The sequence below is a fragment of the Salmo trutta genome, chromosome 36 (assembly GCF_901001165.1).
Source record: "Salmo trutta chromosome 36, fSalTru1.1, whole genome shotgun sequence".
In the NCBI taxonomy this organism is placed as follows: domain Eukaryota; kingdom Metazoa; phylum Chordata; class Actinopteri; order Salmoniformes; family Salmonidae; genus Salmo; species Salmo trutta.
The window spans coordinates 25,275,210-25,288,997 of NC_042992.1; the positions used below are offsets into that span (position 1 = coordinate 25,275,210).

Consider the following 13,788-nt stretch of genomic DNA (forward strand, 5'->3'; position numbering starts at 1 on the left):
CTTCGACTGACTTTCTGTCTTCACCATTATGCACTACATGCTAGAGTAATCTGAAATATTGCCTTCATTTGTTAAAGTGAGTGCCCAGCAATGTAGAAGGGCAACACATTATCAGGGGGCATATTCAGTAGTAGGCTCAACCAACAAGAATGTTGCACTTGGTATGGAACCCCTTCACTGTTGCTGCCAACTGACATTTCCTAGCGTAGTCTTTGGTCTGTATTGGTGTTTGCATAGCCAGACATCACATCCTGGATTAGTGTGACTCTGTCCCAAGGTTCCTGATTGAGCATGTAAGTTACAGGGCATTCTGAGAAATTGGGCTTGCAATGTGAACTCCAGCTATAAAGGGTCTGATGAATGGGTGGACTGCACAGGAGGTTGGTGGCCCCTTAATTGGGGAGACCGGGCTTGTGGTAACTGCAGTGGAATGGTATCAAACCCGTGTTTGCCTCAACCTCCACTGGCGGCCTGGAACCAGAAATCGGCACTGGCACTTCTAACTGGTCCTTTTCCTTAAACCCCGCCCCTTTGTGAGACTTCCATTATTATCCACAAGGATAATTTAGTGCTAAAACCCACGTTTTGGGGTTTCGTCTGGTGTACGCCTAGCCTCAGTCAATGGAAAGGCTTTGGTCACGTTCCTCCCTGACTACATTGCAGATGTATGCCAGATCTTAAAATGCCTGGTAATGTATTTAACTCGGCTAACCACATACAGCAATCTGATGCACTGTTGGACGCGGCACAACCACTGGATGCAACGCTTAAGCATCTAGTTGGGCAGGCGTTACGGTCAGAAATGCGCACGAGATTGCCACAGCACCTATTCTGATTTCAACAAGAGATGAGAAATGATCGGGTGCCAATTCACACAATTTATATGGCTGCATTTAGACAGGCAGCACAATTCTGATCTTTTTCTACTAATTGGTCAAGACCAATCGCAAAAGATGTTTTTTCAGATCGGATTGGTCAAAAGGCCAATTAGTGAAAAAAGGATCAGAATTGGGCTGCCTGTTTAAATGCAGCCAATGGCCTTAGGGTTCTAGGCCCATATTCCCAAAGCGCATCGGAGGATAGAACAGCTTATCAATGGATCGGTTTTGCCTTTTAGGCCACACTGCAAGGCCTAGTGCTCACATCTGTCTTACATGTATTTTTTATTTCACCTTTTGAAACAGGTAGGCTAGTTGAGAACAAGTTCTCATTTACAACTGCAACCTGGCCAAGATAAAGCAAAGCAGTGAGACAACACGGAGTTACACATGGAATAATCAAACATGCAGTCAATAACACAATAGGAAAAAAAGTCTATATACAATTTGTGCAAGGGAAGTAAGGCAATAAATAGGCCATAGTGGCAAAATAATTACAATTTAGCAATTAAACACGAGTGATAGATGTGCAAGTAGAGATACTGGGGTGCAAAGGACTAACAAAATATAACAGTATGGGGATGAGGTAGTTGGATGGGCTCTTTACAGATGAGCTATGTACAGGTGCAGTGATCTGTGAGCTGCACTGACAGCTGGTGCTTAAAGTTAGCGAGGGAGATATGAGTCTCCAGCTTCAGTGACTTTTGCAATTCGTTCCAGTCATTGGCAGCAGAGAACTGGAACGAAAGGCGACCAAATGAGGAATTGGCTTTGGGGGTGATCAGTGAAATATACCTGCTGGAGCACGTGCTACGGGTGGGTGCTGCTGTGTTGTTTTGGAATGCTGACTCTCCAAGCTAAGGTGACAACAAAGCCTACCATGGATGTTCCCAGTTACTTTGAATGTTCAAAGTCATAGTGTTAGAACACTTAAAGCCTCAAAGGAAAGTGAAACTATTTTCAATACGAGTCCTTTATGGCTCGCCACAGCAGTCAACTAGCTAGCTAGGTAGCTTTCTAGCACATTCACTAATTTGTCTGTAAGCAATACATGTTCTTGTCAAACTGTCAACCGAGTAACTAGCAAGCAACAAGATATGTAAAATAGCAGCCGAAAAACCACGAGGGCAAATAGATCAGATTTGATCGCTAGACACAAGTCGCATGGCCGGGAATCAAATGTGTATCTGATTTCAAACCACCTTGGAAGGTCATGGCCAGCTCCAGACATAAGCGGTCGACCAAAAAAGGTTTATACATATATACAGTACCAGTCAAAAGTTTGGACACACCTACTCATTCAAGGGTTTTTCTTAATTTTTTACTATTTTCTACATTGTAGAATAATAGTGAAGACATCAAAACTATGAAATAACACATGGAATAACCAAAAAGGTGTTAAACAAATATATTTTATATTCTTCAAAGTAGCCACCTTGATGACAGCATTGCACACTCTTGGCATTCTCTCACCTAACTTCATGAGGTAGTCACCTGGAATGCATTTCAATCAACAGGTGTACCTTTCTTTCTACCTTTATTTAACTAGGCAAGCCAGAGAAGAACACATTCTTATTTTCAATGATGGCCTAGGAACACTGGGTTAACTGCCTTGTTCAGGGGCAGAACGACAGATTTTTACCTTGTCAGCTCGGGGATTCGATCTTGCAACCTTTCGGTTACAAGTCCAACGCTCTAACCACTAGGCTACCTGCCGCCTTGTTAAAAGTTCATTTGTGGAATTTCTTTCCTTAATGCGTTTGAGCCAATCAGTTGTGTTGTGACAAGGTAGGGGTGGTATACAGAAGATAGCCCAATTTGGTGAAAGACCAAGTCCATATTATGGCAAGAACAGCTCAAATAAGCAAAGAGAAAGGACGTCATTACTTTAAGACATGAAGGTCAGTCAATCTGGAACATTTCAAGAACTTTGAACATTTCTTCAAGTGCAGTCGCAAGAACCATAAAGCGCTATGATGAAACTGGCTCTCATGAGGACCGCCACAGGAAAGGAAGACCCAGAGTTACCTTTGCTGCAGAGGATAAGTTTATTAGACTTACTAGCCTTAGAAATTGCAGCCCAAATAAATGCTTCACAGAGTTCAGGTAACAGACACATCTCAACATCAACTGTTCAGAGGAGACTGCATTAATCAGGCCTTCATGGTCGAATTTCTGCAAAGAAACCACTACAAAAGGACACCAATAAGAAGAACAGACTTGTTTGGGCCAAGAAACACGAGCAATGGTCCAAATTTGAGATTTTTGGTTCCAACCGCCGCGATTTTGTCAGACACAGAGTAGGTGAACGGAAATCTCCACGTGTGGTTCCCACCGTGAAGCATGGAGGAGGAGGTGTGATGGTGCTTTGCTGGTGACACTGTCTGTGATTTATTTAGAATTCAAGGCACACTTAACCAGCATGGATGGCTACCACAGCATTCTGCAGCAATAAGCCATCCCATCTGGTTTCCGCTCAGTGGGACTATCATTTGTTTTTCAACAGGGCAATGACCCAACACACCTCCAGGCTGTGTAAGGGCTATTTGAACAAGAAGGAGAGTGATGGAGTGCTGCATCAGATGACCTGGCCTCAACAATCACCCGACCTCAACCCAATTGAGATGGTTTGGGATGAGTTGGACCGCAGAGTGAAGGAAAAGCAGCCAACAAGTGCTCAGCATATGTGGGAACTCCTTCAAGATTTCTTCAAGAAAAAACATCCAGGTGAAGCTGGTTGAGAGAATGCCAAGAGTGTGCAAAGGTGTCATCAAGGCAAAGGGTGGCTACTTTGAAGAATCTAAAATCTAAAATATTTATTGCTGACCAGCAGATGTCACTAATGTGCATTGTGAACAGACAATGACGCTCCGAGTAATTAACAGTTTTTGGGCCCAATTTGGTGAAAGCGCTGAAGCCTACAGAAAGATTTGGTTTCCCATCACTACAGATTGCTATAACATATGATGTGTTTGTTAGCTGATATGTAAAATACCTATCCAGGCGTTTTAAGATCTGCCACGTATCACGTGCCACGCCTGGGCAGAGGAATGTGGCCAACAAGAACGCCTTCCTCTGATGGTGCCGACAAAGATGGTCGGCTCGCTTCGAGTCCTTAGGAAACTATGCAGTATTTAGTTTTTTTATGTATTATTTCTTAGCCCAGGAAGTCTTAAGTCTTATTACATACAGCCGGGAAGAACTACTGGATGTAAGAGCGACGCCAATTTACTAACATTACGACCAGGAATATGACTTTCCCGAAGCGGATCCTCTGTTTGGACCACCACCCAGGACAATGGATCTGATCCCAGAAGCTGACCCAAGACAACGGCGCCGCAGAAAGGGCAGACGGAGCGGCCTCCTGGTCAGGCTCCGTAAACGTGCACATCGCCCACCGCTCCCGAGTATACTACATGCCAATGTCCAGTGTCTTGACAACAAGGTAGACAAAATTCGAGAAAGGGTTGCCTTTCAGAAAGAGATCAGAGATTGTAACATTCTCTGTTTCACGGAAACATGGCTCTCTCGGGATATGTTGTCGGAATCGGTTCAGCCACCGGATTTCTCCATGCATCGCGCCGACAGAAAAAAACACCTCTCTGGTAAGAGGAAGGACGGAGGTGTATGCTTCATGATTAACGACTCATGGTGTAATCATAACAACATACAGCAACTCAAGACCTTCTGCTCACCCAAACTAGAATTCCTCACAATCAAATGCCGGCCATATTACCTTCCAAGAGAATTCTCGTCAGTTATCTTCACAGCTGTGTACATTCCCCTCAAACAGACACCAAGATGGCCCTAAAGGAACTTCACTAGACTCTATGTAAACTGGAAACCATATATCCTGAGGCTGCATTTTTTGTAGCTTGGGATTTTAACATAGCAAATTTGAGAACAAGGCTACCTAAATTCTATCAGCATATTGATTGCACTTTGCGCGGGGTTAATACACTCGACCACTGCTACTCTAACTTCCGCGATGCATACAAAGCCCTCCCTTCGGCAAATCCAACCACGACGCCATCTTGCTCCTACTGTCTTATAGGCAGAAACTCAAACAGGATGTACCAGTGACTAGAACTATTCAACGCTGTTCTGACCAATCGAAATCCACGCTTCAAGATTGTTTTGATCACGCAGACTGGGATATGTTCCGGTCAGCCTCAGAGAATAACATCGACCTATACGTTGACTCGGTGAGTGAATTTATAAGGAAGTGCATTGGAGATGTTGGACCCACTGTGACCATTAACCTGTTATGGCTAGGGGGCAGTATTTTCACGGCCGGATAAAAAACGTACCCGATTTAATCTGATTATTACTCCTGCCCAGAAACTAGAATATGCATATAATTACGAGGGGATCCCATGCTTTTATTTTCTCTCTCTTTGTACTAAAAAACGATTTCCCGGTCGGAATATTATCGCTTTTTTACGAGAAAAATGGCATAAAAATTGATTTTAAACAGCGGTTGACATGCTTCGAAGTACAGTAATGGAATATTTCGATTTTTTTTGTCACGAAATGCGTCGTGCTCATCACCCTTCTTTACCATTCGGATAGTGTCTTGAACGCACGAACAAAACAGAGGATATTTGAACATAACTATGGATTATTTTGAACCAAACCAACATTTGTTATTGAAGTAGAAGTCCTGGGAGTGCATTCTGACGAAGACAGCAAAGGTAATAACATTTTTCTTATAGTAAATCTGACTTTCCTCAGGGCTAAACTTGGTCGGTGTCTAAATGGCTAGCCCTGTGTTGCCGGGCTATCTACTGAGAATATGGCAAAATGTGCTTACATAGCGAGTGCATAGAGGAGTTCTGTATCTATAATTCTTAAAATAATTGTTATGTTTTTTGTGAACGTTTATCGTGAGTAATTTAGTAAATTCACCGGAAGTTTGCGGGGGTATGCTAGTTCTGAACGTCACATGCTAATGTAAAAAGCTGGTTTTTGATATAAATATGAACTTGACTGAACAAAACATGCATGTATTGTATAACATAATGTCCTAGGGGTGTCATCTGATGAAGATCATCAAAGGTTAGTGCTGCATTTAGCTGTGGTTTGGATTTATGTAACATTATATGCTAGCTTGAAAAATGGGTGTCTGATTATTTCTGGCTGCGTACTCTGCTGACATAATCTAATGTTTTGCTTTCGTTGTAAAGCCTTTTTGAAATCGGACAGTGTGGTTAGATAAAGGAGAGTCTTGTCTTTAAAATGGTGTAAAATAGTCATATGTTTGAAAAATTTTAGTTTTTGTATTTTTGAGGAATTTGTAATTCGCGCCACGCCCATCATTGGCAATTGGAGCAGGTGTTCCGCTAGCAGAACGTCTAGATGTAAGAGGTTAAAACCTACCCTAACCAGAAACCGTGGATGGATGGCGGCATTCGCGCAAAACTGAAAGCACGAACCATCGCATTTAACCATGGAAAGAGGTCTGGGAATATGGCTGAATATAAACAGTGTAGTTATTCCCTCCGCAAGGCAATCAAACAAGCAAAATGCCGGTACAGGGACAAAGTGGAGGCCCAATTCAACGGCTCAGACATGAGACGTATGTGGCAGGGTCTACAGGAAATCACGAACTACAAAAAGAAAACCAGCCACGTCACGGACACCGACGTCACGCTTCCAGACAAACTAAACACCTTCTTTGCCCGCTTTGAGGATAATACAGTGCCACCGCCGCGGGCCGCTAACAAGAACTGTGCCGCGCCTCTCCTTCTCCGTGGCCGACGTGAGTAAAACATTTAAACGTGTTAACCCTCGCAGGGCTGGTATTCCGCCCAGACGGAATACCTAGCCGCGTCCTCAGAGCATGCGCAGACCAGCTGGCTGGTGTGTTTACAGACATATTCAATCGCTCCCTATCCCAGTCTGCTATCCCCACATGCTTCAAGATGGCCACCATTGTTCCTGGACCCAAGAAGGCAAATATAATTGAACTAAATGACTACCGCCCCATAGCACTCACTTCTGTCATCCTGAAGTGCTTTAAGAGACTAGTCAAGGATCATTTCATCTCCACCTTCCGGCCACCCTAGACCCACTTCAGTTTGCATACCGCCCAAACAGGTCCACAGACGATGCAATCGCCATCACACTGCACACTTCCCTATCCCATCTGGACAAGATGAATACCTATGTAAGAATGATGTTCATTGACTACAGCTCAGCATTCAACACCATAGTACCCTCCAAGCTCATCGTCAAGCTGGAGGCCCTGGGCCTCAACCCCGCCTGTGCAATTGGGTGCTGGACTTTCTGACGGGCCGCCCCCAGGTGGTGAATGTAAGAAACAACACCTCTACCTCGCTGACCATGAACACTGGGGCCCCACACGGGTGCGTGCTCAGCACCCTCCTGTACTCCCTGTTCACCCACGACGGCGTGGCCATGCACGCCTTCAACAGAACCATCAACTTTGCAGACGACACAACAGTAGTGGGCTTGATTACCAAAAACGACGAGGCAGTCTACAGGGAGGAGGTGAGGTCACTCGGAGTGTGTCAGGAAAACAACTTCTCACTCAACGTCAACAAAAAAAGGAGATGATCGTGGACTTCAGGAAACAGCAGAGGGAGCACCCCCACCATCTACATCGAAGCGACAACAGTGGAGAAAGTGGAACGTTTTAAGTTCCTCAGCGTACACATCAACGACAAACTGAAATGGTCCACCCACACAGACAGCGCCTCTTCAACCACAGGAAGGCAAAAAACAGATAATCAAAGACAACAGCAACCCGAGCCACTGCCTGTTCACACCGCTACCATCCAGAAGGTGAGGTCAGTACAGGTGCATCGAAGCTGGGACCGAGAGACTTTAGAACAGCTTCTATCTCAAGGCCATCAGAATGCTAAACAGCAGTCACTAACTCAGAGAGGCTGCTGCCTACATGGAGACCCAATCACTAGTCACTTTAAACCATGCCACTTAATAATGTTTACATATCTTACATTACTCATATCATATTTATGTACTGTATTTTATACCATCTATTGCACCTTAGCCATCGTTCATCCATATATTTCTATGTACATATTCTCATTCACCCCTTTTAGATTTGTGTGTATTAGTTGTAGTTGTTGGGGAACTGTTAGATTACTTGGTAGATATTACTGCACTGTCGGAAGCAGAAGCACAAGCATTTCGCTACACTCGCATTAACATCTGCTAACCATGTGTATGTGACAAATAAAATGTGATTTGATTTGAACATGCGTGCCAATTAAAGATCTTGACTAATCAGATGCAAGGCCCAATTAGGGCATAATCCAGCCCAGGTGTGCAGCCTGGTTGGTTGTTAAAAGCTACCTCAGTTTCATCAATTGTAGCATAGCAGAGGCACGCTGTCCTCTAACCTACAGAGTCACATTAGTTGTTGGCATGGGACTCATGATGGCAAACGCGCTCAGGTTATTGTTCAAGCAACTGGTTTGGTTTTTACTTGTGGAAAACTTCTTAATCTCTCCTGCTTTGTCATATACTTCTAGCACTGACACATGGCAACAACTTCCAAGGCAATTTGACAATCGTCCCCGCTTTAAACAGCCTCCACTCCAACAAACAGTTTCAAGGCCAGTTCGAGTAGAAACTGTCGCTGTGACGTGCCATTCAGACTACATGGAGATAGTCGTGAAGGCTGATCTGTTTCAACTCGGTAATCCAATCGACGTGGATGACCTGCGACTTGGAGTTGAACAGTACCAAGACCAAGAGCCCTGTAGGGCAACAGCGTCAGCAGCCGGAGATGAGTACAGAATATTTGCAGCACTTTCGGACTGTGGAACCAAGAACCTGGTAATATATATATATTTTTTTCAGTAGTTGACTTCTTGAAACAACCTTCTCTTAAATGCTGCTTTGTGAATCCACAGATAACCGAAGACTCATTGATCTACACAAACCTCCTCAGATATACACCCAGAACCACACCAGATGGGGTTATTCGAATGGATGGTGCTGTAATCCCAATTGAGTGTCATTATGAAATGTGAGTTTAGGCTATACTGTTGTATGATGATCATATGAATCCTGCGTTGACCTATTGGTTTATTTACCGGCCTGTACTTTCTGTTTCAGGAAGTACAGTTTGGACAGTTATTCTCTCCAGCCGACCTGGATCCCTTTCACCGCCACAGTGTCTGCTGAAGACACCCTGCAGTTCTCATTGAAGCTTATGACAAGTGGGTATATGAATCCTGGGCTGCGCTTCGCAGGGTACTATTTTGTTGAACATTCAGATAATCTAAAGGGTACAATGGCGCTCTCCCAGAAGCTTGGTAAAACCCGTGAATTGAATGTTCAGATATAAATGTACTATGTAGCACAAATGCTCTTCTGACATGCAAAATACGGAATCACATCAGACAACTTATGGGGGACACTTCTGTCTGCAATGTTATACAGTTTGCATACTAAACATGGCCCTGTTAACAAACCCCTCATTTGAATCCATTATTAGATGCTCACTAGTTTAGCGCCTATTGACAATAAGTTCTGGCCGGGGTAGTTTTAATAGCGACTCGCGTTCGTAACTTTAAAACGCATCGCTTGCAGTACGGTCTTTCACATCAGCGACACATTTTCGTGGTTGACATACAGAAGACAGAGGCGTACCTGTGCTAATTAGTTATCTGCGTCTTCAAACACCTGTGTATAAACGGAAGATTGACGCCACAAACGTGTTGTCACTGAAATACTGTCGGCTACAACTAAATGGTGTAGAGTAACTAAGTGTTGCGCGTGTGAAGTGATTTTGATGCGATATGCAAGAGGGCTTTGTTTCTTGAACTATACTGCAATAGAGGCTTTAGCTGCCAGGGCCACGTCACATCTAAACAGATGGTCCTTGGACTATAAGGAGTAATGTTAGGCTCCTTTAGTTGATTATTGGATAACCTGTCTTTACTGCCATTTCCTTTCCAGGTGACTGGCTCTATGAGCGGGGTTCTGGAGTCTACTTCCTGGGTGATCCCATCAACATTGAGGCGTCTGTCAGGGTTGCTCACCACACCAGGCTCAGGGTCTTTGTTAGCAGCTGCGTGGCCACACTGGACCCTGATAGCAACTCTGTCCCCAGATATGTCTTCATTGAGAGTGATGGGTAAGCAGGGGGGAAAATGGCTTAGAACGACTATTCTCCGGCTGGCCCGTAGAGAACGATAGAATATGCCATTTGAGGGCTTCCACCATTTTTAAAGTAGTCAACTGGTGCTTGGTGGTTTCTTTGAGACTTCTTAATTGGTTACTAAGGCAGATGCCCCAATATGTATCTCCCTCCAGGTGCTTGACGGATTCCCAGCTGCCTGGTTCCCGCTCTGGTTTCATGCGTAGAACCCAGGACAACAAGCTCGGGTTCCACATTGATGCCTTTAGGTTCTACCAGGAGGACAGGGCAGAGGTGAGGGCGGTATTTAAAAAAAGAACAGATGTTGTAGAGGCCATTACGGGTACTGTAGTAAAATTATTCTACAGTAACATAATTTACAGACATTATGTAGGCTACTGTGATTCTGCATCTTTGTTTTGCTCATCCTGTTTTTTACAGCTGTACATCACCTGCCACCTTATGGCAGTCCCTGTCATGGACCATGCAGAGCCTAGCAACAAGGCATGCTCCTTCATTGATGGCAGGTGGGATAAGTCATATTTCCTTAGCTGCTGTGACCTATTCACTGGAATAACCATACCATTTAAAAAAAATGCTGTGTTCTTGGTCCATGAGTAGATCTTTCATACATTTCAGATGGAGGTCTGCTGATGAGAATGATTTGCTATGTGGGCGTTGTCTAAGCCTGAGTAGACAGAAGGGGGTTGATCAAGCTCCAGCACAACGTCCCCTCAGTCCAAGACTAGGTGGTAGCCAACTTGAACCTCGTGTCTACCGCAACAAACCCCCAGTCTCTGGTGACAATTGGAGTATTGGGATGAAGGCCAAGAAAGGTGTATTTGACATCTTAATCCCTCTATTCTGTCACCACCTTCTCAAAACACATTGCAGGGTTGGGACCTTCCCTCAATTTCCATCTCAACCATATTGGAGAAGACTAATTGAAAGTGTCTTGACTGCAAAGGTGTGTGCTTGCATGTGTTTAATTAATGTGTTGTCCTTTTAGTATGGGACCAGGATACTACTTTGGGCCCCATGATGGTCCTCCCAAGTAAACAGAAGAGTACACCTCTATCTCCACGGATGAGTGGAGGTATCGATATACCTGGCTTCCCTGCCTCAACAGGGGACAGGAAGCCCGTATCACCTGGCAGTCGTTGGAGTGGCATGGACTTCAAGAGAGGTAATTTGACTCTGACAAGGCATAATCTTATTCCTTATGTAGTGCACTACCTTTGAACAGGTAGTCTTGATAACCCAACCCTAGGCAACAGCAGTGACTAGGGTCTGGTTTCAATGACTGACTCGTTTGGCAACTTCTCCCAACAAATCACGAGGCAGACATAGCAGAAGGTCATGATTTGAAACCAAATTTTGCAGGGAATACCTTTGCAGTGGTTTTAGTGAAGGTAGTTGAGGCAAACTAGCCACTTGCATAATGCACTCATTAAAAAGAACTGATCTCCATCTTGCAGCTACTATTTTGTATGTATTCAAGCGGATCAGGTAGTGACATAGGCAGACTTAGTTCCTCTATGCCAAACTCACATTCCAGTAGGTACAGAAGTGTAAAGCCAGTTTTTAAAATGTGTGGGAGGCAACCAGGATGTCTCGACTATTGCCCAGACCATGATGCACTGGCCAAAAGTAGTGCACTCTATAGGTCATCGGGTGCCACTTCGGACACCTGTCTTTTCCTATCCCTATAGGCTAGCAATTCTGCCAACACTGGCTGTGTTAATCTGTTCCATTTAATTCCAGGACCTTATTTCGCCCAATCCCAAAATGCGGCTAGTCCCTTGGGCCTGAGGTTTGGACCCAACAACAAGCACGGTCTCGTTAGCTCTGCAACATATGATGGCTTCATCAAGCAGAAAGAACTAATCGCCCAAAGAGGTAATGACAGTACTTTACTGTTTTGCATGTATGATAATTGCATGTAGGCTCTGTGCTAAATAGTCTGTTCTCAGAGCTGGAGGCCACCCCAGACCCTGAGTTGATTCCTACACCTGAGCCCATTGGAGACCTTGAGGTTACCACAGAGAAAGAGGGTCTGGGTGAAGAGAAGGATCAGAATGAGATTGGAACCTATTGAAAGGGTATGTATGGGATGATGGTACTGCTATTTTAGAGTTAAATAACCTGCACATGGCAAGCAGGTTAGCACTTATTGGGATGGCTCCGCAGAATGTTCACTAGCTGGCACAGCCACAAAGTAATAAAATATGATTTTTAAACATTAACCTCACTGCCAACCCTAATGCTTAACATTAAATTAAAAGCATACATTGTTACAATGTAGCCAACTTTGACTTTCCATCTAGTGGTAATCGCTAAGTTCTGCCTCCAGGACAATACCGTCTCGATAAATGTCAACCTGCACATGGCACTTGCCAGTATCACTTTAAAATATCTGACTTCAGAGCTTTTGATGTGTTTCATAAAGAAGGAATATGTTCCCAGTCCACTATCTATTTCTAGAACTGGAAGGCGCTGTTGTCGTGGTGGCCCATAATAGACTTGCTCCAAGCAGCAGCACACCAACTCACTGAGGTTGGTGCCAGTCCTGATGTCCCAGCACACAAGGATGCCCCTACAACAAAGTGACATGAGCACCACCACATCTGCTCCTGGCGAACTCAACCAGTGAAGGGACTACCACAACACTGAGATGATGCCTGTTAATCTCTTTGAAAAATAAATGATTTAATGCTACTTCGACTGACTTTCTGTCTTCACCATTATGCACTACATGCTAGAGTAATCTGAAATATTGCCTTCATTTGTTAAAGTGAGTGCCCAGCAATGTAGAAGGGCAACACATTATCAGGGGGCATATTCAGTAGTAGGCTCAACCAACAAGAATGTTGCACTTGGTATGGAACCCCTTCACTGTTGCTGCCAACTGACATTTCCTAGCGTAGTCTTTGGTCTGTATTGGTGTTTGCATAGCCAGACATCACATCCTGGATTAGTGTGACTCTGTCCCAAGGTTCCTGATTGAGCATGTAAGTTACAGGGCATTCTGAGAAATTGGGCTTGCAATGTGAACTCCAGCTATAAAGGGTCTGATGAATGGGTGGACTGCACAGGAGGTTGGTGGCCCCTTAATTGGGGAGACCGGGCTTGTGGTAACTGCAGTGGAATGGTATCAAACCCGTGTTTGCCTCAACCTCCACTGGCGGCCTGGAACCAGAAATCGGCACTGGCACTTCTAACTGGTCCTTTTCCTTAAACCCCGCCCCTTTGTGAGACTTCCATTATTATCCACAAGGATAATTTAGTGCTAAAACCCACGTTTTGGGGTTTCGTCTGGTGTACGCCTAGCCTCAGTCAATGGAAAGGCTTTGGTCACGTTCCTCCCTGACTACATTGCAGATGTATGCCAGATCTTAAAATGCCTGGTAATGTATTTAACTCGGCTAACCACATACAGCAATCTGATGCACTGTTGGACGCGGCACAACCACTGGATGCAACGCTTAAGCATCTAGTTGGGCAGGCGTTACGGTCAGAAATGCGCACGAGATTGCCACAGCACCTATTCTGATTTCAACAAGAGATGAGAAATGATCGGGTGCCAATTCACACAATTTATATGGCTGCATTTAGACAGGCAGCACAATTCTGATCTTTTTCTACTAATTGGTCAAGACCAATCGCAAAAGATGTTTTTTCAGATCGGATTGGTCAAAAGGCCAATTAGTGAAAAAAGGATCAGAATTGGGCTGCCTGTTTAAATGCAGCCAATGGCCTTAGGGTTCTAGGCCC

At 44.5% G+C, this 13,788-nt stretch overlaps 1 protein-coding gene across 1 annotated transcript; it reads left to right on the forward strand.

The window, feature by feature from the left end:
- Window positions 1-8,224: 8,224 nt before the first annotated feature.
- LOC115175719 (zona pellucida sperm-binding protein 3-like) lies at window positions 8,225-12,732 on the forward strand. The gene is made up of 11 exons (XM_029735184.1): window positions 8,225-8,705; window positions 8,783-8,898; window positions 8,988-9,091; window positions 9,834-10,011; window positions 10,191-10,308; window positions 10,456-10,541; window positions 10,654-10,850; window positions 11,024-11,200; window positions 11,779-11,913; window positions 11,988-12,116; window positions 12,481-12,732. The coding sequence occupies exons 1-10, from the start codon at window positions 8,292-8,294 to the stop codon at window positions 12,110-12,112; spliced, it is 1,650 nt and encodes a 549-aa protein (XP_029591044.1). The 5' UTR covers window positions 8,225-8,291; the 3' UTR covers window positions 12,113-12,116; window positions 12,481-12,732.
- Window positions 12,733-13,788: the final 1,056 nt, after the last annotated feature.